This window comes from Grampus griseus, assembly GCF_964374135.1.
Source record: "Grampus griseus genome assembly, chromosome: 6".
Taxonomy (NCBI): Eukaryota; Metazoa; Chordata; class Mammalia; order Artiodactyla; family Delphinidae; genus Grampus; species Grampus griseus.
The window spans coordinates 5465799-5488689 of NC_139000.1; the positions used below are offsets into that span (position 1 = coordinate 5465799).

The 22891-nt window shown below is 39.6% G+C and overlaps 2 protein-coding genes across 3 annotated transcripts in view; one reads left to right on the plus strand and one right to left on the minus strand.

The window, feature by feature from the left end:
- Nucleotides 1-22891, minus strand: part of ABL1 (ABL proto-oncogene 1, non-receptor tyrosine kinase) — a 134402-nt gene that overhangs the window by 52341 nt on the left and 59170 nt on the right. The gene's annotated exons all lie outside the window — the stretch shown is intronic.
- Nucleotides 19662-20584, plus strand: LOC309824325 (S-adenosylmethionine decarboxylase proenzyme-like; the record flags this gene model as incomplete). The annotated part of the gene is made up of 2 exons (XM_082657143.1): nucleotides 19662-19799; nucleotides 20153-20584. The coding sequence occupies 2 exons, from the start codon at nucleotides 19662-19664 to the stop codon at nucleotides 20582-20584; spliced, it is 570 nt and encodes a 189-aa protein (XP_082513269.1).

Genomic DNA, 22891 nt, shown 5'->3' on the forward strand with positions numbered 1-22891 from the left:
CCCCAGCTGGGGGTAATATCCGTGAGTCTGGAGCCTTTATAGGGTAATTTCTCAATAATACTTCTCTCTCACGTAGGTGGGAAACAGAAGTGGTCATCTGGCTGTACAGGGATGGGGAAGGGTGTGAAGAATCTAAAAAGTCCTTTACAGACTTCCAACTGATCCCCTTGATTTCAGTTAAGGCCTCACGACCCCCTGCTTTCTGTGGTACTAATGCCCCTAATTTCTGACTTTTTCTCTCAGGTTCTTACAAGTAAACTGGCTTACTTCTAATCAATGTCTCTCTTAGAAGAGGTCAGGCTTCAGCTTCTTCGATTCTGCTAAGTCTATTACCACGCTTTTGACTGCCTCTCATTTTCGAAAAATGTGTTCACCTTTCTTATCTACTTTCCCCTTTGGGTTCATTTTGTCCTTATGCATTTTCACTTTTCAAAAAATCTTTTTATTATCATTCCAGTGGGGCTTGGGGGAGGTAATAGAAATAAAAACAAGTCTGCAAACTTTAATCATTTTAAATTAGAATCTAGTTTTGGGACTTCCCTGGTGGCACAGTGGTTAAGAATCCGCCTGCCAATGCAGGGGACAAGGGTTCGATCCCTGGTCTGGGAAGATCCCACATGCCACGGAGCAACAAAGCCCGTGTGCCACAACTAATGAGCCTGCGCGCTAGAGTCCGCAAGCCACAACTACTGAGCCCGCGTGCTACAACTACTAAAGCCCGCGTGCCTAGAGCCTGTGCTCCGCAACAAGAAAAGCCACCACAATGAGAAGCCCGTGCACCGCAACGAAAAGTAGCTCCCGCTCGCCACAACTAGAGAAAGCCCACGCGCAGCAAGGAAGAGCCAACACAGCCAGAAATAAATAAATAAATAAATAAATTTTTTTAAAAAATAAAAAAAAAAGAATCTAGTTCGACCATTTTACAGATGAGACAACTGAGGCACAAACAGGCTAAGAAAACTTGTACAAGGTCTCATAGCAAGTTAGTGGCAGAGCCAGGAAAAGAGCCCAGATCTCCAAACCACCTTGCTAGATTTTTTCGATTATGTGACACCCACTAGGCACCCATAATGAAGAGCTGACAGACTAGTTTTAGGATACCAGGCTGAAAAAGTATTTAAAATTTGTTGCAAACTACAGGTCTCAAATCTTAATATTGCTGGTGGTGAAGAAACAACCAAACCCTGAATTCTTAAATCCAGTCACATAACTTAAAGTCAAATTATAAACAGTTATGTTATTAAACAAAAATAGTTTGAGATATTCTTATTAAAATCTAAGTGCTTGAATTTAGCTTAAAGAGGTTTTGCATGATTTCATGAATTGTCTTTGTCCCTTTTACTTTGGTTAACTTTTGAAATAAATGCCACAGAATTTTATTTTAAATCGTGGAAAGTCTTGTTTGTTTGTTTTAATCTGAATACTGAATAAAGATTAAGATATCTACAAAACACACAAGTCAAAAGTAGCAATGTTGCAAAAATCTAAAGGCGATAAACTATCATCATTATAATAAGGTAAATTTAATCTGCCTTAAGTAGAACTGGTTGATAAAAGAAAAGCCCAAGCACTGGTTATCTACAAACAATACTTTTATTTTCAAACACTGGTACTGCTTTTGGCTTTTATAGTTTTGTTAAGTCTGAACTGGAAAACCAATGGTTAATTTTTTTCCTCTCTTTCTCTAAGACTAAAAGAATCTGCCAAAGCAGCAGACCAGGCCTAGGAGATCACGTTACTTTGGGGGTGGGGGAAGGAAGGCAGCTGGAGGGGAGTGTAGAGAGAAGGGCCAGAAGGGAAAGAAAACAAGTTGTCTGAACCTCCCCACAGTGTAAGACCCAGCAGGGATTAGGAGGTACGTGGAGGAGCCCATGTTTATCCAAGTTATCTCTGGGGCGGCTGAAGTGGGCTGTAAAAGTATGGGCTCCTTTGATATTAAAATCTTCTCAGCAATAGAGCTGCACCCGGGAAAGCAGATTTCTTGGTAATGTTACCAAGGCCTGAAAACCTAGAAATGAAACACTCAGAGAGCGTTAATGTTTGTTTCTTCAAAACATTCAGTACCAATTTGTTTTGTTGTCAGGGTTTTAAACATACAAAGGACAAATGGATCCAGAAGATTGCTTCCCTCCACGTGTTAGAAATTACTGTTGTCCTTAGACAAGTAATGACATCTCTAAATGAAACAGTACTGCTCTTTTTCTTCCTAAAGAGACAGATCTGGCATATTGATCCAGAACTACATACTAACCAGACAAGAACAGCTACGGTTAACATTGGAGAAACTGCTCATTAAATGGCACTGTCAGGAGGAAAGAGCCACTTGAAAAGAAAACTGCAAAACAAAGTCAACCTGGCAGAAGCTGTCCTCTTGTTTGCTACCCTTCCTACGAGCTGGTATATAAAATCTGTATTCAGTAAAGCAACTCCAGAATTGTATTTAATCACTAAGGTATCTTCACATTCCCTAAGCAATAGTAATTCATATTTATGGCTACTTCACCACTAAGAACATTCTAGTGCAATTCTAAAACAAAAGTAAAATGAACTGCTCCAAAAGGTTTAGGCCAATAACCTCATATCAACTAGACTTTCTTTGATGAAAAAGTAATGGGAATCCCACAGAGACTAGTTACAGGAACTGCCAAGCCCAACAATGTCCCCTAACATCTGTTCTCCTCTCTCACCATCAACCCTTAAGTTTTAGATGGACATATAGCCCCAGAATAAAGACCACATTTCCTAGTCCCTCTTGTGCCTAGTCATTACCATGTAACTAAGTTTTAACCAATGATATGGCGAGCAGCACCGATACATGCAACTTCCGGGTCAGGTTCTTAAAAGGAATGAGAATGCTCTCCCTCTCTTTTCTACTTCCCACTGCCTGCAAGGGGACAAGCTTGCTGGAGTGGCCATTTGGATCCTGAGGTAGAATCCACACCTTAAAAGTAACAACATAGCAGGTGTCTGATTCTGTGGAGTCCCCGTACACATGCAGGACTGCTAATGTCAGCCTGTTAACAGAAGCAAGAAATAAACATCTAGCTGTTTTAAACCGCTGGTGTTCTGCATCTGTATAACAGCCATTTAGTCTTTACGGTAATACTAAAAGACCAGTTTTAACTCCCGTAAATCTAAGAATTTCCCAAATCAATTGTTTCTTTTCTTTATCTATTAGAAACTGTTAATTGAAGAGCAAGCGTTTGAAATTATCCTATAACCTTTAGAAAATGAGAAAGTGTCTTAAATAATCGCTGTGAAACACACAGTCCAGTATCCAGCTCATAACAAAGACTCAAAAATTACACATTAATTATTATTGCTACCTTAACTGTCCCTTCCCCTTTCCAGCGTCTCTGGTACTGGTGTGAGGAAGATTAAAAAATTCTGTGTTCTATCACATATCTGATAAAGAATTTGTATCCAGAATACAGAGAACTCAACACACAATAATAAGACAGTAAGCAAACCAATTAAAAAATGGATAAAAGATTTAAATTGATGTGCCACCGAAGAAGAAATATGAATGGCTGATAAGCACATGAAAAGACGCTCAGCATCATTAGTCATTCCAGAAATGGAAACTAAAACCACGAGGTACTTCTTCACAGCCACTCAAATAGTTATGATCAAAACGACAGACAAAACCAAGTGTTGGTGAGGATGTGGAGAAACTAGAACACTCATACGCTGCTGGGGGGAACATAAAATGGTGCAGCCCTACTACAGAAAACACTGTGGCAGTTTCTTAAAAGGTTAAACATAAACTTACTATAAGACCCAACAACTCTACTCCTAGGAATCTACCCTAGAGGAATGAAAACATATCCACACAAAGACCTGTACATGAATGTCCACAGAAGCATTATTCATAACAGCCAAAACTGGACACAATCCAAACGTCCATCAGTTGATGAATTAATAAACAAAATGTATATCCAAAGAATGGAATAATATTCAATAATAAAAAGGAATGAAGTACTGATATGTGCTACGATATAGGTAAACCTCAAAAACACACTGTGATATGAAAGAAGCCAGTCACAAAGACTACATATTGTATAATTCCATTTATAGGAAACGTGCAGAAAAGGCAAATCTATAGAGACAGAAGGCAGGTTTAGCGGCTGCCTGGGCATGGGGGTGGGACTGACTGCAAAGGGGCACAAGGGATCTTTTTGGGATGATGGAAATGTTCTAAAACTGGACTGTGGTAATGGCTGCACACTATATAAATTTACTAGAAATCACTGAATTGTACACTAAAATGGTAAATTTTATGGCATGTAAATCTTACCTCAAAAAATGTTAATAAAAAAAGGGAGAAAGCAATGTGTTCTAAGAGTTTGACCCCATTTCCTGATTGGATGTCATAGAAAGGATGAGACAGAGGATTAGAAATGCAATACATTTGGCTGCTCAGTTCCATGCTGTGAACCTAAAAAGACCATACTCTATGTGTTGCAGGTACGTGGCATCTTATTTAGAGATGCTTCTAATAAGAGCCACATTCCCGGAGAGAAAACATGCACCAGTTCCACCCAGCCCTGACACCTCTACTGACTCCCAGCATACTCCTGGCTAAGGAGTGTATGTGAGGGGGAGGACTGTATATACAACTAAGATAATCAAGACCTGGGTGGGAGTGGGAGATGTAGCTCAGGTTGATTAAAATAGAGACATCTGAGAACGCTGGCAGCCTGGCACATCAAAGGCTGAAAGGCACAGGAACACATCTCCCACTCATAGGAAGCACCTGGATACTCTCACAAGTAACTGCAGCTCTCCAGTCTGCAGCCTTCACAGAGGCCTGAAGGGCTGCAACTTTAAGAGTTCCCAAATATACACCCTGGCGCCACCCATCTTCTGGACAAACAGTCCAAACTGTTAAACTTCTCACAGAAACCAAGAATCAGAGTAAATTAGTTGAGATCAAAACGTTAAGAAGAATATTTAAGATCTATTGTAGGAAAATTTCTAGGTAGCAAAATTTCTAGGTGGTAAATATTATGTTTCCAAAGTACTAGGGGAAGGAGAAGCAACCAATGAAATACTGGAATTAACAATAAACATTTCATGAGTCTTAGGGTTCTGATAAACAAATGAATTTCAAAGGTTAATCAGTCAATAATTCTCAATACTGCCCAGCGTTTTCCCTTACTTTTTCTTGTCCGATCTCCAAAACAACTCAAGGGAAGGTAGTTGTATTCCCAACAAAGCCACAGTGACTGAAGCCCAGCATGAAAGAATCCCAAAGGAAGAGGGACTCAAGAAGCCAGGCATGCTCTGAAGCTGAGATTCCACCAATAACCCAAATGTGCCTGGTATGACAGACCCACCCTACGCGTCCCTGGCAAAACAGAGGTCACATCAAAGTAGAATAAGAAACAGCTCCTGCTTTAAAGAGAACTGGGTCTTTATCTTCACTTCTTGGTCCTCATCTGACTGGTATAGCTCTCATAAAGCTCTTGACTTGTCATCACTTGTCAATCAAAGATGTGACTTGTCAGAGATTTGAGAATGGGCCATTCATTCAACAAACATTATAGAGCCAGTGGTGATGAAGATGATAAAAAGGAAGAAGACACACTTCTGGGCCTCCAAGGATGCTTGGTCTTGAGAGAGAGGTGGGAAGGAGAGAGGAGCAGACCCTGAAACAAGGAATCATAAGGGTGAGAAAAATTCCATAATAAGTGTATGCATCATAGCTATAGGAGCCCAGGGAATGCCCTGGCAGTCCAGTGGTTAGGACTCTGCACTTTCACTGCCGAGGGAACAGGTTCAATCCCTGGTCGGGGAAGTAAGATCCCGCAAACTGTGCTGTGCAGCCAAATAAATAAGTAAATAAATAAATAATAATAAAAAGGGGCCCAGAGAAGTGGATAATTCTGCCTACAGATGTTAGGAGAGGCTTCCTAGTGGAGAAATCAGTAGTATACAAAGACTGGAAGATTCTTCCTTTTACCGTTCTCCTTTTAGAATTTAGAAATCAGTTAAAAGCGTAAAGGTCGCCCACTCATATGTGCTGAATTGATTCTCCACAAAGGTGCAAAGACAATTCATTGGAGAAAGGATAGTTTTTTGAACAAATGGTCCTGGAATATCACGCATCCATATACAAAATGATGACACTTGGTCAGTATGCGCCACATATAAGATTTAATGCAAAATGGATTATAGATCTAAATGTTAAATAAAACTTCTAGAAGAATATCTTTGTGATCTTGTGTTAGGCAAAATTTCTTAGGTACAATACCAAGTATGAACCTTAAGAGAAATAACTCATATATTGGACTTCCCTCAAAATTGAAAATTTATGCCATTCTTTTTTTTTTTTGGCCGTGCCATGAGGCTCGCAGGATCTTAGTTCCCCCCAACCAGGGATTGAACCTGGGCCCATGGCAGTGAAAGCGTGGAGTCCTACCCACTGGACCGCCAGGGAATTCCCAAAATTTATGCTCTTCTAAAGACACTGTTAAGAGAACGAAAAGAACAAGTCAAAGACTGGGAGAAAATATCAAGTGCTGGTAAAAATGTGGAGCAACTGGCATGAATGCAAACTGGTAGGAACTGCTGGTGGGAATGCAAAATAATACATTCACTTTGGAAAACAGCTGGGCAGTTTCTCATAAGTTAAGCATACACTTGACATATGGCCTAGCAATTCCATTCCTAATTATTTAATCAAGAGAAATGAAAATTAATGTCTACACAAAAACCTATATGTGAATTTACAGCGGCTTTATTCATAATCATCAAAAACTGGAAACAACTCAAATGTCCTTCAACAGCTGAATGGCTAAACACACTGGGGTATCTTCATACAACAGAACGCTACTCAGCAATAAAAAGGAATGAACCACGTTGACTACATGCAACAACACGGATGAATCTTAAATGCATCCTGACTCAAAAGGTTATACACTTTATAATTCTATTTATGATACTCTGTAACAGACAAAATCCTAAGCACAAAAAACTGAAAAGTGGTCGCAGGGGCTGGGAGGATGCATTGGCGACCAAAGGAATTAGGGCTGGCGGGGGAGGGGCTGGGAGTGATGGGACAGTTCTAGATTTCAAGGGTGGTGGTAGTTACATGACTGTAAGCACTGTCAAAACTCATACTCTGAAAGGGGCAAACTTTACCATATGTAAATGATACCTCAATAAACGCACTGTTTTCCTTCTTCAGATGTCCCATTCCTCAGGGGAGCCCACTCACCGCCAGAGCCCCTGCTTGGTGCTTCCCTGTGAATGGGCCCCCCTGGGGCTGTGAGAGGGCACTCCATTGCGGGACTGGATTCGGCTGGTGAGAACGATATTAGTGGTCCTAGAGTGAGTACAGTCTGGACAATTCGGTTTCTTTCCCTTTGCTCCTTCTGCTCTACAAGACCCCAAGTGGAATGTATATCAGAAGCACAAACAGCACCGATAAGTAGCTTTACCCATTGTCATGCCAGGTGGTAGAAATCCATGCTAAAGGGTTGTCTTTCTCTAATGCAAACCTCCCTGTACCTGGATAGGAAAGCACTGGTGACCGTGGAGGAGAGGCAGCTGTGGGTGGTAGACAGAAGCCCTGCAAGAGGGCAGGGCCCTGGGTTCCAGTGGGAGGCTCGGGGAGGCACTTCCCCCACTCTGGGCCTCATTCACCTGCAAAATGGAGGCTGAGCTAAATGCCTGTTACCATCCGTCTAGGCTCTCAGTCTGTGAGCTGATTCCAGGTCTAAGGCAAATTTTTCTTTCTCCTTGTCAAGGGCTTTTAAAAAATGACATTTTCAGGCTTCCCTGGTGGCGCAGTGGTTGAGAGTCTGCCTGCCGATGCAGGGGACACGGGTTCAGTCCCCGGTCCGAGAAGATCCCACATGCCGCGGAGCGGCTGGGCCCGTGAGCCATGGCCGCTGAGCCTGCGCGTCCGGAGACTGTGCTCCGCAACGGGAGAGGCCACAACAGTGAGAGGCCCACGTACCGCAAAAAAAATAAAATAAAAATGACATTTTCCTGACTAGAAAGAGTAAGTTTGCTAACTTACAAATGCCAGGACTTGTACCAAAAAACTGGCTTCCCTTATCTACACTGTGCCCACAACCAACCAATCCTCACAAATGGATTTAGGAGCCTTTGGGCCACAGGAGGATGAGGGGCAGGTCTCCAGCAAACCACATCAAGAACATGGACAGTCAGCCCTGGCTGGCTGCAACTGATTCCTGTCTCAACATTTCCAGAGCAAGTGAGCCAGAAAGCTTTATGAAAAACAGTGTCCAGAGCCCTGGGTGTTCAACTTCCTGCCAGTGAGTTGTACGAAGACAAGGGGCGGGGGCTTATCAGGTTTGTACATGGTCTCCTAAGGACTGAAAGCAGCGTTTAATTAATTCTGCAGCGTTCCACTATTTAAGGTGACAAAATTGCCTTTAACTTTGTTCTATAGTTGCTAGCTCTTGACTCTGCCTAGGATTTGCATATCTGATTCCTGGTTCTCAAAAAGTCCCATAAGTGAAATGTGGCAATATTCAATATCTCTCAGAACCTCACATCTATTTACCCTTTGACCCAGCAATTCTATTTCTGGGAATTTACAGACTTGCCTACACATACACATACAAGTGAATATGAATACACATATATTCACTGCAGATTGTTTAAATAGCAAGGATCTATCATTAAGTTAAATAAACTTTGGTCTTAGCCTTCAACATGGGGTACACCGATGCCTGGATGGGGGTTCACGTAAGCTTTCCAAGAAGTATGCAAGTACTTATTTAAAAAGGAATCAACTTTCAAAGCCTCAATCTCATACGTCAACCTTTCTAGAACTGATCTGCCTAAGGACTCCTCTGACAGTTCTCCTTTCCTCATGTTGCTTTCGTAATTATCCCTCTCCTTCCCCACAAAGGAGAGGAACACCTCTTGTAAATCCATGGGTTAAAAAATTCCTGGTCATCAAACTATGGGACAATCTGAGAATATATCACTTTAGACAGGAAGGTGGTTTTCTTTTTCTTTCTCTTTTTTTGAGAACAAAGCAAAGAGAGCACCATTAAGAGAGAAATATTCTGCAAATGTTTACAGAGTACATACTAAGAGCTAGGTACTGTCCTACGCTCTAGGGTTACAACAGGTAGAATATGGGGAAAAAATCCCTGCCCCCTCGATAGTTCACTTTCCATTGGGGGTAGGGGAGACAGACAACAAAATAAATTAAAGAATACATAAGAGGGTAAAAACCACTAGGGAGAAAAAGCAGGTAAGAGGGATGGAGTTGCTGAGGTTGAAGAGTGGGGACTGAGATTATAATTTTAAATAAAGTTGTCAGAAACACCATCACTGAAGATGACAATTGAGCAAAGACCCAAAGGAGGTAGCGTGAACTATGGGGGAAGCACTTTCCTAGTATAGGGAACAGCAGTTGCAAAGTCAGTGGGGCAGGGAGGATGACTGGGGGAGGTCCAAGGAAGAGCAAAGAGGTCAATGTGAATGGAACAGAGTGGGTAAGAGGGAGAGTAAAAGGACATTAGTCAGAAGCTGCAGGGAGGTGGGGAGATCTTGTCTGCCTGAGGTGATTGCCAGGGCTCTGGCTTTTACTCTGAAGGAGCTGGGAAGGCACTGGAGGTTTGGGGCAGAGGAGAGACTGGGATTTGATTAGATTTAAAAGGATTACTCTGGCCGCACAGGGAGAAGAGACTAAGAGGGAACATCTGCGCAGTAATGCTTACCTGGAAGAATGAGCTGGGAAGTGTTTGTCCCCTCTTTTTCTCATTTCTGGAAAGGCAGTATAGAATTTGTAATATTTCTTTCTTAAATGTTTGGTAGTATTCACCAGTAAAACCATCAGGCCCTGGCATTTTCTTCGTGGGAAGGTTTTTAACTACACTACAAACTCAGTTTCTTTAATAGATTTGGGCCTATTGTGGTTGTTTCTTCTTGAGTGAGTTTTGGCAGTTTGTGTGTTTCAAAGAACTTGTCTGTTTTTTCTAGGTTGCTATTTGGTTTACTTATTAAAATTTTTGTCTTCTCTTTTTTCCCTGATTGGTCTGGCCAGAGGTTTATCAATTTTATTGCTCTTTTCAGAGAACTGGCTTTTGGTTTCATAGATTTCTTCATGGTTTTTCTGTTTTCCATTTCACTGATTTCCACATTGACCTTTTTTTCTGCTTAATTTGGGTTTCACTAGCTTTCATTTTTCTAGTTTCCTAAGATGGGATCCCAAGGTCAGTTATTTGAAGCTTTTTTTCTTTTCTAATACAGCGTTTTAGTGCTAAATATATTTCCCTTTAGCCCTATCCCCAAAATTTTATGTTGCATTTTCACCTTCATTCAGTTCCAAATGCTTACTAATTTCACTTTTGATTTTTTTTCTTTGACTCATGGTTTATTTAAAAGTGTGTTATTTCGTTTCCAAATAATTGAAAGCTCTTCCAGATATCTTTCTGTTACTGATTCCTTATTTAATTCCCCTGTGGTCAGAGATCATACTTTCTATGACTTGAATCAGCTCACATTCATTGAGACTTTTTTAATGGCCCAGAAAATGATTTATCTTGGTAACAGTTTCATGTGCACTTGTAAAGAATGTGTATTCTACTGTTTGGGGTGGAGGGGTAGAGTGTTCTATAAATGTTAATTAAGCCAAGACAGTTGATTATATTGTTCAAATCTCCCATATCCTTATTGATTGTCTGTCCATGTGTTCTATCAATTGAGTGAGATGTGTTAAAATCTCCAAATATAATTGTGGATTTCTCCTTGCAGTTCTATCAGTTTTTGATTCATGTATTTTGAATCTCTAATACATATATAAACACTTAGGATTATATGTTCTTATTGGATTGACCTCTTTACCATTACGAAATGACTCTCTTTATCCTTGGTAATATGCTCTGTTTTGAAATCTACTTTTTCTGATATAGACATTCAAATTAATCTTTTGATTAATGTTGACCTGGTACAACTTTTTCCACCCTTTTGCTTTTAATCTATTTGTATCTTTATATTAAAAGTGGGTTCATTGTAGGTAACATATAAATGGGTCTTACTTTTTTATCCAATCTGACAGTCTCTGTTTTTTATTGGGACATTTAGACTTTTATATTTAATATAATATCAATATGGAATTTAATCTACCATCTTGCTATTTTATATATATCCAATCTGTTCTTTTTTAAAAAATAAGTTTCAGATGTACTGCTATGTAATCTGTTCTTTGTTCATTTTTCCAAGTTTTTCTGTCTGCCCTTTTTTGTATTAATTAAATATCTTCATTATTATAATTTATCTCTGTTGGCTTATTAGCTATAACTCTGCTGCTTTAGAGTTTATCATATACATCTTTAACTTATCACAATCTACTTACAAATGCTATATTACTTCACATATAGTATAAGAATCTTACAACAGTATAATTCCATTTTCCCACTCCCATTTGTGCTACTGCTGTCATAAACTTTACTTCTACATAAGCTGTAAACGCCAGTGTGTTATTTCTGCTTCTGTTTAAAAGACATATCTTTTAAAGAGATTTAAATAATGAGAAAAGGGCTTCCCTGGTGGCGCAGTGGTTAAGAATCTGCCTGCCAACGCAGGGGACACGGGTTCGAACCCTGGGCTGGGAAGATCCCACATGCTGCGGAGCAACTAAGACCGTGCACCACAACTACTGAGCCTGCGCTCTAGAGCCCGTGAGCCACAACTACTGAAACGGTGTGCCACAACTACTGAAGCCTGCATGCCTAGAGCCCGTGCTCCACAACAAGAGAAGCCACCGCAATGAGAAGCCCACGCACTGCAACGAAGAGTAGCCCCTGCTCTCCACAACCAGAGAAAGCCCGCGTGCAGCAACGAAGACCCAACACAGCCCAAAATAAATAAATAAATAAATAAATTTTAAAAAAAATAATGAGAAAAAAATGATATATTTACAAGGTAGTTACCCTTCTCCAGTGTATCCCTTTCTTTTTGGAGCTCTGGTTTCCACCAGGTATCATTTTTCTTCTGCTTCAAGGACATTCTTTTACATTTTTTTTTAGTGCAAGCCTGATGGTAATGAATGCTTTCAGTTTTTGATGTCTGAAGAAGACTTTATATTGCCTTTGTTTGTGAAAGATACTTTCACCAAGAAAATAATTCTAGGTTGATGATGTTTTTCTTTTGTTAGTTTAAAGATGTCGCTCCACTGTTGCCTGGCTTACACTGTTTTCACAGAGGACTCTGCTGTCATCCTAACCTTCATTTTCTCTGGCTGCTTTTAACATTCTTCTCTATCACTAGTTTTATGCAATTTGAGTATAATGTGCCTTGATACCAGTTTTCTTCATGTTTCTTGTGCTTGGAGCTCCTTGAGATTCTTGGATTTATGGGTTTATTACTTTCATTACATTTGGAGGGGTTTTTTTCAGTCACTTTTCTCTTCTGTTATTTCTTCTATCCCTCACACTTCCTTCCTCCTTCAGACACTCCAATTACACATATAATTGGCCCCGCACTTCACTGATGCTTTGTTCATTAATTTTTTTCAGATTTTTTTCTTTCTGTGTTTCATTTTGGACAGTTTACCTTGTTTTCAAAATCACTAATCTTTATTTCTACACTGTTTATTCTGACATCGATTTCATTCAATGTATTCATCTCAGCAATTGTAGTTTTCATCTCTAGAAGTTTATCTTCCGTGTCTCTAATTAACACAATCTTTCCTCTAGCTTCTTAAACATATGGAATACAATTACAATAATTATTTTAATGTCCATATTTACTAATTCTACCGTCTGTGTCATTTCTGGTCAGTTACTGGAATATTTCCTACTTCCTTACATACCTAGTAATTTTTGACTGGATGCAGACATTGTGTATTTTACCATGTTGGGTCCTAGATATTTTTGCATTGCTAAAAATATTCTTTAGCTTTGTTGTGAGATACAGTCTGGAAACAATTTGATCCTTTTGGGTTTTGCTCTTAAACGTTGTTAGGCAAGACCAGAGTAGCATTAATTCTTCCATTAATTGGGGCAGGACCCTTGTGATGGTTAATTTAATTTAATTTAATTTAATTTTATTTTATTTTTGCTGTACGCGGGCCTCTCACTGCTGTGGCCTCTCCCGTTTTGGAGCACAGGCTCCAGGGCTCCAGACGCGCAGGCTCAGCGGCCATGGCTCACGGGCCCAGCCGCTCCGCGGCATGTGGGATCTTCCCAGACCAGGGCACGAACCTGTGTCCCCTGCATCGGCAGGCGGACTTTCAACCACTGCGCCACCAGGGAAGCCCATGATGGGTAATTTTATGTGTCAGCTTAACTGGGTCACAGAGTATCCAGATATTTGGTCAAACATTATTCTGGTTGTTTCCATGAGGGTGTTTTTGGATGAGATTGCCCTCCTTAATGTGGGTGGATTTCATCCAATCAGTTGAAGGCCTGACTAGAAAAAAAAAAAACGCTGATCCTCTCCCAAGTAAGACAGAATTCCTCCTGCCTGACCACCTTTGAACTGGTATTCTAGCTTCTGTGTAAGAATGGGATTTAAAAGTATATGAATTCATTTTTGCTTGTATTTGCACAAAGAAACAATGGAAAGACATCTAAGAAACTGATTATAGTGTTTATTCATGGGAGAAATGAGAATGCAATAACAAAGTAGATATGCACAAGGGTCAGAGTAAGACTTCTCAATCTACACTTTTTTTTTTTTTTTTTTTTTTTGCGGTACGCAGGCCTCTCACTGTTGTGGCCTCTCCCGTTGCAGAGCACAGGCTCCGGATGCGCAGGCTCAGCGGCCATGGCTCATGGGCCTAGCCGCTCCACGGCATGTGGGAGCTTCCCAGACCGGGGCACGAACCCATGTCCCCTGCATCGGCAGGCGGACTCTCAACCACTGCGCCACCAGGGAAGCCCTCAATCTACATTTTTATATATTAATTTTTAAACTAGTGAATGCATTATTTTATTAAAAAAAAAAAGTCATCACAGAAAATAGGGCTGGCCTGGCTTACCAACATAAGAACAGGAATCCTAATATCTTGCAGCATGCTGGAATCCAGTAGGGGGGTTCTCTGGAATTTAAGTCTTATTGGTGTAACTATTTCACAGTAATTAAATCACCTTGGATCAATTCCAAGGCAGATTTATCCTACCATTAAGGCAACAACTTAAGCAATATTTTGCTCAAAAGAAGAGCTAGACTGTGAGCTCCCTAGGCAGCTGAAACTATGTCTTATGTCTGATCCATCTTTGTATATACCTACGGCCAAGTCCTGTATACAGTCGCTCATTATTGATTGCTTGGGTTGGCTGAATTAAGAACCTAATTCCACCGTTAAGCAAATGGTGTTAAAGTGAATTTCCACAAGCCCTGTTTTCTAAGGGTAGTGATAGACATCAATTGTTGGGGAGTTCATTGGAACTCCACTTGGTGACTCCCTGGCCTTTGACCAGATTCTGGAGATACGAGGTTTGCATAAGCACCAGTCTCTCTCTCTTTTTTTTAAATTGAGGTATAGTGATTTATAATATTATATTAGTTTCAGGTGTATAACACAGTGTTTCAAATTTTTTTATAGCTTATACTCCATTTAAAGCTATTATAAAATATTGGCTATATTCCCTGTGCTGTAAAATATATCCTTGTAGCTTATTTATTTTACACATAGTAGTTTGTACCTCTTAATCCCTTCTGCCTTCCCTCTCCCCACTGATAACCACTGGTTTGTTCTCTATATCTGTAAGTCTGTTTCAGTTGTTATATTAATTCGTTTTATTTCTTAGATTCCACATATAAGTGACAACATACAGTATCTATCTTCCCCAGTCTGACATTTCACTAAGCATAATACCCTCCAGGTCCATCCATGTCACTGCAAATGGCAAAATTTCATTCTTTCTTATGGCTGAGTAGTATTCCATTATACACATATACACACACATACACCCCACATCTTCTTTATCCATTTGTCTGTTGATGGACACTTAGGTTGCTTCCATATCTTGGCTATTGTAAATAATGCTGTTTTGAACATTGGGGTGTGTGTATCTTTTCAAGTTAGTGCTTTTGTTTTCTTTGGATATATATCCAGGAGTGGAATTGCTGGATCATATGGTAATTCTTTTTCAGTTTTTTGAGGAACCTCCATATTGTTTTCCATAGGGGCTGCACCAATTTACATTCCCACCGGCAGTGTACAAGAGTTCCCTTTTCTCTACATCCTTGCCAACAATTGTTATTTGTGGTCTTTTTTGATGATAGCCATTCTGACAGGTGTGAGGTGATATCTCACTGTAGTTTTGATTTGCCTTTCTCTGATTAGTGATGTTAAACATCTTTTCATGTGTCTGTTGGTTATCTCTGTGTCTTCTTTGGAAAAATGTCTGTTCAGGACTTCTGCCCATTTTAATTGGGTTGTTTATGTTTTTGATAATGAGTTGTATGAGCTATTTATATATTTTGGATAATAACCCCTTATCACTCATAACATTTGCAGATATTTTTTCCCATTCTGTAGGCTGTCCTTTCATATTGTCGATGGTTTCCTTTGCTGTGCAAAAGCTTTTAAGTTTAATCAGGCCCCATTTATTTATGTTTGCTTTTGCTTCCTTTGCCTTAGGACAGATAAAAAATATATTGTTACAATTTCTGTCAGTGTTCTATGCTTTCTTCTAGGAGTTTTATGGTTTCTGGTCTTACTTTTAATCTGAGTTTTTGTATATGGTGTAAGAAAATGTTCTAACTTTATTCCTTCATATGTAGCTGTCCAGTTTTCCCAGCACCACTTATTGAAGAGACTGTCTTTTTCCCCATTACATATTTTTGCCTCCTTTGACATAGATCAGTTGACCATTTAAGTGCATGGGTTTATTTCTGGGCTCTCTATTCTGTTCTACTGATCTATATGTCTGTTTTTGTGTCACTACCATACTGTTTTGATTATTGCAGCTTTGTAGTAGTCTGAAGTCAGGGACTGTGATACCTCTAGCTCTAGTCTTCTTTCTCAAGATTGCATAAGCACCATTCCTACTGACACCATTCTTGTGAGGTCTTCTTTTCCTGGCCCTTTGGGCCAAATACCTGCTCTCTTCATATTTGAACGCATATGTATCTCTCTCTAACTGGTGTAATTTTACCAATCTGAAATTGCAGTTGCCATTTTGAAAATTTTGTTATGAATAAGGTTTTTCATTTAAGAGACACATTAAACACAGAACAAAAAGGGAAGAAACCTCATGAGGAGAGTCTCTGTCTTGCCCATCTAAAAGACAGACCACCTTTTTAAATTGGGAGACCTCCTCTTTTCTACCATACTTACTAAATGCCAGCTTTTAAAGGACATGACTTAATAGGATGCCAAGAATCTGAATTACTATTTAAATGAGCTGTACTGACTTTAGCTCTGGTAGTTTTTTTTTTTGGCCATGGCTCACGGGCCTAGCCGCTCCGCGGCATGTGGGATGTGGGATCTTCCCGGACCAGGGCACGAACCTGCATCCCCTGCATTGGCAGGCGGACTCTCAACCACTGCGCCACCAGGGAAGCCCTAGCTCTGGTAGTTTTGAGTGGGTCTGTCAAAATGGGTTTTGCCTTGTCTAAGTCTTCTCCTCTCCTTACACAGAGAAGATAATCAGCCACTCGTATCTATCTGCAGTCAGCTTGCTCTCACTTCTTTCTTCCTTCCTTTCCCATATTTTCTCTTTTCTTGGGAAAGTCTGGAGATTAACTAATTATAAATAGTTTTTCTGTCCTTATGTTCAGACTCAAGAAATACTAGTACAGATTAACAGTCCAAAATTTCCATAAGAAAGAGAGAAAAATTAAACTATTTTTGCTTTTACTTTTCCTTGCTGAAATTATAACCCAAAAGTTTAAATGTGGGTTTGGGTAATAGTTTTGTTTCCTATACCTAGGCTTAGTATATCCAAGAGTCTTAAAAATCTTTTTGGATATATGACCATAGGAGGTTTATTTATATTAAAATATTTATGTAATATTCCTGATAATTAGATGATTCTTTGGACTATATACAAGAGTGAGATAAAATTAGCTTAAAAATAACTATGCCTCCTGATTTTATCATGATATAAAAATAATGCAATAATTAAATCAATGTAAGATTTGGGGTTAATTTCTCATGGTTTAAACCTTCTAAATTAACTTTATTAGTTCTATGGATCCAGTAAGTTATCACTGTTTCCACAAATTGTTTAAAATTATAAAAAATAAAATTGAATTTAGTTGGAAGAACTTATATGATAAAATATCTTTTTTAAATGACTTAATCTCATGAATTCTTATAATGCTTTAAATCATAAAGATTTGATGTGTTGGTCTAAGTTTCAATTTCCAGATGTTTAGTCCACTTAAAGATCTCTTAGGGCTTCCCTGGTGGCGCAGTGGTTGGGAGTCTGCCTGCCGATGCAGGGGACACGGGTTCGTGCCCCGGTCTGGGAAGATCCCACATGCCACGGAGCAGCTAGGCCCGTGAGCCATGGCCGCTGAGCCTGCGCGTCCAGAGCCTGTGCTCCGCAGCGGGAGAGGCCACAACAGTGAGAGGCCCGCGTACGGGGAAAAAAAAAAAAAAAAAAATCTCTTAAACAAATGATAAATTGAGTTAATTAATAATCTTTGGATATATGGATAATTTCTAACTAAAGGAAAAGATCCAAACATTGGGCACCACGTATAGTTTTAAATTACCCTTTTTCCTTATTTTTATATAAAAATTACCTATAAATTGATTAACTGGATATGTAAATTTCTCTAAATGATATATCCATGCTTATTTTGCCACTTTAAAATTTGTTAAAGTGATATAAAATGTATGCTCATAGAAAAATTTGCTAGACAGTTATGGTTTCCAGTCTTCTAGTTTTCTCTTGTGTCTAGAAACTTTAACTTTAAAGTTGGCTAATATAAATGGTTACAGAGAAATAGGAATAGGTACATAAGATAAATGTGGTTTGTCTGTTTTTTTCATTAAGAAAATTATTAGTTTATTAAGACAGTAAACCAATATAATCTATGCATTGTTTTATTTAATGTGATATAATCAGTTAAATTTTACAACTAGTTAAGAGGTTTAATTTTATCATCTATGGGACTTCCCTGGTGGCGCGGTGGTTGGGAATCCGCCTGCCAATGCAGGGGACATGGGTTTGAGCCCTGGTCCAGGAAGATCCCACATGCCGCAGAGCAACTAAGCTTGTGCGCCACAACTACTGAGCCTGTGCTCTAGAGCCCGGGAGCCACAACTACTGTGCCCACGTGCCACAACTACTGAAGCCCACGCACTTAGAGCCTGTGCTCTGCAACAAGAGAAGCCACCGCAATAAGAAGCCCGCACACTGCAATGAAGAGTAGCCCCCGCTTGTCTCAACTAGAGAAAGCCTGTGTGCAGCAACAGACCCAAGGCAGCCAAAAATAAATAAATAAAAAATTAAATTAAAAAAAAATTTTTGTCATCTATTCATAAACACATACCTAAGAAGGTATATTAATTAATTCCAAGTTTTATAAATGATAAAAGATACCAGAAGACAAATTTGATGATAAACTATTAATGGTAAAGGTAAAGGGTCTGAGGAAAATAAACTGTTTGTCTAGATTTATAATGCCTACAGATAGTGAATTTGAAGAAAATATTGAATTGTGTTTAAAAATACTGGAAATCTTGGCTCAATGTTAATAAATTTATTTATTCATTAAGAAAGGGACTTATAAATCTTTATTGCAAAATTTTAAATGAATGATAGAAAAAAGTAAAATCAGAATTTGGGTTTTCTTTCTGTAAAGTGACCAAGTTATTCCATTGCCAGATAAAAGATTCCTTTCCTTTTTATCAACAAAATATTATGTTAACTATCTGAATTTTCTGTCATTACTCAAGAATCATTTTGAAAAGAAGTTCCCCCCCTTTTTTTTTTAAGTTCCTATAATCAACAATTTCTTGTCTTTGGATACTATGACATGTCATATACAGAGAGGGTTGGAACATGCATAGAGAAACTCACAGCATTTCTGACTTGGTGAATCAGAAAAGTGAAGCCAGGAAACTACGACTGCTGAAGAGTGCAGAGTAATCTTAGAAGGGACAGAGGCGGGTGATCTCCAAACTCTGTACACTCATCTCTCACTGACCCTTGAACTACTCATACTCATATGTGGGACAGACTTAAAACAGCTCAGCTAAAGACAAAAGATCTAAAGATAGAAACAACAACAAAAAACTCCGAGTGTTTGGAGAAAACCCTAAGCAACACACAAAAAAGCTACTAGAACTGATAAGTGAATTTAGCATATTGCAGGATACAAGTTCAGTGTACAAAAGTCCTTCTTACTTCTAAACATTAGCAATAAAAAGTTAGAGGCTTCCCCAGTATGACCGGCGACATTAGCTAGTGCTCGCTCTACTCTCTCTAACGCGGAAACAGCGGACTACAAGGGACTGAGCTGTATCTGCCTCTATTTCCAACAGACTCACGTTCAACTTTCGCTCACACACACACAAAAAAAAGCCGGGAAAATTTTATTAACCCTTTAAAAAAAAGTTAATATAAAATTATAGCAAAAATGGGACCTGAACTTTAGTTAACACAGCTGGAAAAATTCGCAGCTGCGGCAGCACCGGTGGGAGAAGAGATTTAATTTAGTTGATTTTCTGTGGTTGTTGGTTGTTCGCTAGTCTCATGGTGATGGAAGTTGCACATTTTTTCGAAGGGACCGAGAAGCTGCTGGAGGTTTGGTTCTCCAGGCAGCAACCCGGCGCAAACCAAGGATCTGGGGATCTTCGCACCATCCCAAGATCTGAGTGGGACATACTTTTGAAGGATGTGCAGTGTTCAATCATAAGTGTGACAAAAACTGACAAGCAGGAGGCTTATGTACTCAGTGAGAGTAGCATGTTTGTCTCCAAGAGACGTTTCATTTTGAAGACATGTGGTACTACCCTCTTGCTGAAAGCACTGGCTCCCCTGTTGAAACTTGCTAGGGATTACAGTGGGTTTGACTCAAAGCTTCTTTTATTCTTGTAAGAATTTCATGAAGTCTTCTCACCAAGGGTACCCACACCGGAATTTCCAGGGAGAAATAGAGTTTCTTAACGCAATTTTCCCACATGGAGCAGCATATCGCATGGGAGGCATGAATTCTGATTGTTGGTGCTTGTATACTTTGGGTTTCCCAGAGTCGGGTAATCAATCAGCCAGATCAAACCCTGGGAATTCTGATGAGTGAGCTTGACCCAGCAGTTATGGACCAGTTCTGCATGAAAGATGGTGTTACTGCAAAGGATGTCACTCATGAGAGTGGAATTCGTGACCTGATACCAGGTTCTGTCATTGATCCCACACTGTTCAATCCTTGTGCGTATTCAATGAATGGAATGAAATCGGACGGAACTTATTGGACTATTCACATCACTCCAGAACCACAATTTTCTTATGTTAGCTTTGAAACAAACTTAAGTCAGACCTCCTATGATGACCTGATCAGGAAAGTTGTGGAAGCCTTCAAGCCAGGAAAATTTGTGACCACCCTGTTTGTAAATCAGAGTTCTAAATGTTGCACAGTGCTTTCTTCACCCCAGAAGATTGAAGGTTTTAAATGTCTTGATTGACAGAGCACTATGTTCAGTGACTACAATTTTGCTTTTTTCCCCCCAGTTTTGCTAAGAAGCAGCAACAACAGCAGAGTTGATTAAGAAAAATGAAGAAAAAACGCAAAAAGAGAACACACATAGAAGAAGGTGGTGGCTGCTTTTTAGATACTGATACCAAGGGCCATTCTTTTCATAACCACCACCTTGTAGTTGCAGAAAGCCCTAGATGTAATGATAGTGTAATCATTTTGAATTATAGGCACTATTATATCAAGGAGTTAGATATCTTGCATGAATGCTCTCTTCTGTGTTTAGGTATCCTATGCCACTCTTGCTGTGAAATTAAAGTGCATGTAGAAAAAACCTTTTACTATATGAAACTTTACTACACTTGTGAAAACAATTCAATTTGGTTTCTGTACAGTGTAATATTTCTCCAGGTACCATCCAAAATTCCCCACAGACAAGGCTTTCATCCTCATTAGGCGTTGGCCTCAGCCTAGACATCTGGGACTATTCTATTAAATTGCTACCAGGATTTTGCATCCAGTTACCTCCACTTACTAGAACATACTGTCTACTAATGTTACTGAAACCAATTTCTACTTCATACAGATGTTTTTGCAGCACCAATCAAAGTTCTTTTTCCACGAGTCGAGTCCTCTAAGAAAATGACTGCAGTTATCCATTTTGTGTATTACGGGCTTCCCTGGTGGGGCAGTGGTTGAGAGTCCGCCTGCCGATGCAGGGGACACGGGTTCGTGCCCCGGTCCGGGAAGATCCCACATGCCGCGGAGCGGCTGGGCCCGTGAGCCATGGCCGCTGAGCCTGCGCGTCCGGAGCCTGTGCTCCGCAACGGGAGAGGCCACAGCAGTGAGAGGCCCGCGTACCGCAAAAAACAAAAAAACAAACATTTTGTGTATTACTATCTCACTGCTTCCTATACTTGTGTGACTTTAATTGATTCATTCCTCACCATGGTTTCTCCCTCCCAACCACACCCCCGCCATAAAACAATACACTGTTACACTGTGGGTTTACATTAACCTTATACCCCAGAGGGGGAACGGGGTGGGGGGGATGGACTCTGGGCTTAATTTTCTTTTAAGGTCAAGGGAGTTTGGCATTTTTCGTTACTATGAGCTCTTTTGGAATAAGCTGGTGTTGATTAGCAAAGAAGGTGTAGATTGATACTAGGGAATATTGGCAGAACTGTATGGAAACCGTATGCCATTCTGTGCCCCCCGTTAAATGAGATTAGCCTCTCATGAGTACCATGGCTTTATTAACTTGCTAAGTAGTAGTATAAATGAATTATCACTAAATTTGTTAGCAAGGAGATTTAAGATAAAGGTTGTATTGGATTCAACAAATCAAGTCAGCTCAGATGATGCAGCCTTTTCCACTAATTTCTATTAATGGTAATGCCATAAACTTTGGTTCAAAGCAGAATCGATGTCTTTGCCATCTTGTGACTTAAAAAGTTCTGTGACTTTGTGATGCATGTGATAGTGTTCTGACGGTTCCTCTTACTGGTATTTCTTTCACCGTGGAGTAACATCAAGTGATGAATGAGAACTGTTCAGATTACTCAGACATACTACACAGTGAAGCAGAATGCTATCCATAAAACATAACATACAAAATTCCAAAATGGTCAATGGGAAATGACTAGAAATACAGGCTTAAAAGACTTGGCATCTTTTAGCTGTATTTGCTAATATGGACATCTAAGCAGCTGAGAAAAGAGCAAAGTTGACTCAATTTTGTATTTCTTCTTGTCCTCAAACAGTTTTTGATTCTTTCTGGATTGATGCAGTGATGTTTTTGTTCCTTCCATATTTATAAATGAAACACTTTTTTTTTTAGTGTTTCTAAACATAAATTCTACTTGGTTTGAAATCAAGTGGTTGGAACACTTTTGACTTTTAAACATGTTGTTGATTCAGAGCTTCACTGAAGAAGCTTTCGATCAATGGATCAGTCCGATTCTGTAATTAGCGCGCAGTACCTAATGTTTTGGTGCTGTTATGAGGACCAATGCTCAAAGTGGATTTTCTTCTTGAACAGTGTCCCAGTAGATTTGATGAACATTTATTGGCTTGAGGTCTGATTCCCCCCACCCCAACAGATTCAAGATTTCTATTTAATGTTGAAAAACGGCACAAATTTGTATGGAACAAAGCCTAGAAAAATGAAAACTAGATTGAATGGTAATCTAAATTAATCCTAGTGTGTATGACAGAGGAGGGAAAATTTTGGTGCCATAATTTCTCTCTTCGTGGTGTTGGACTTAAATCAGTTGAAATGTATTTCTGTACCACA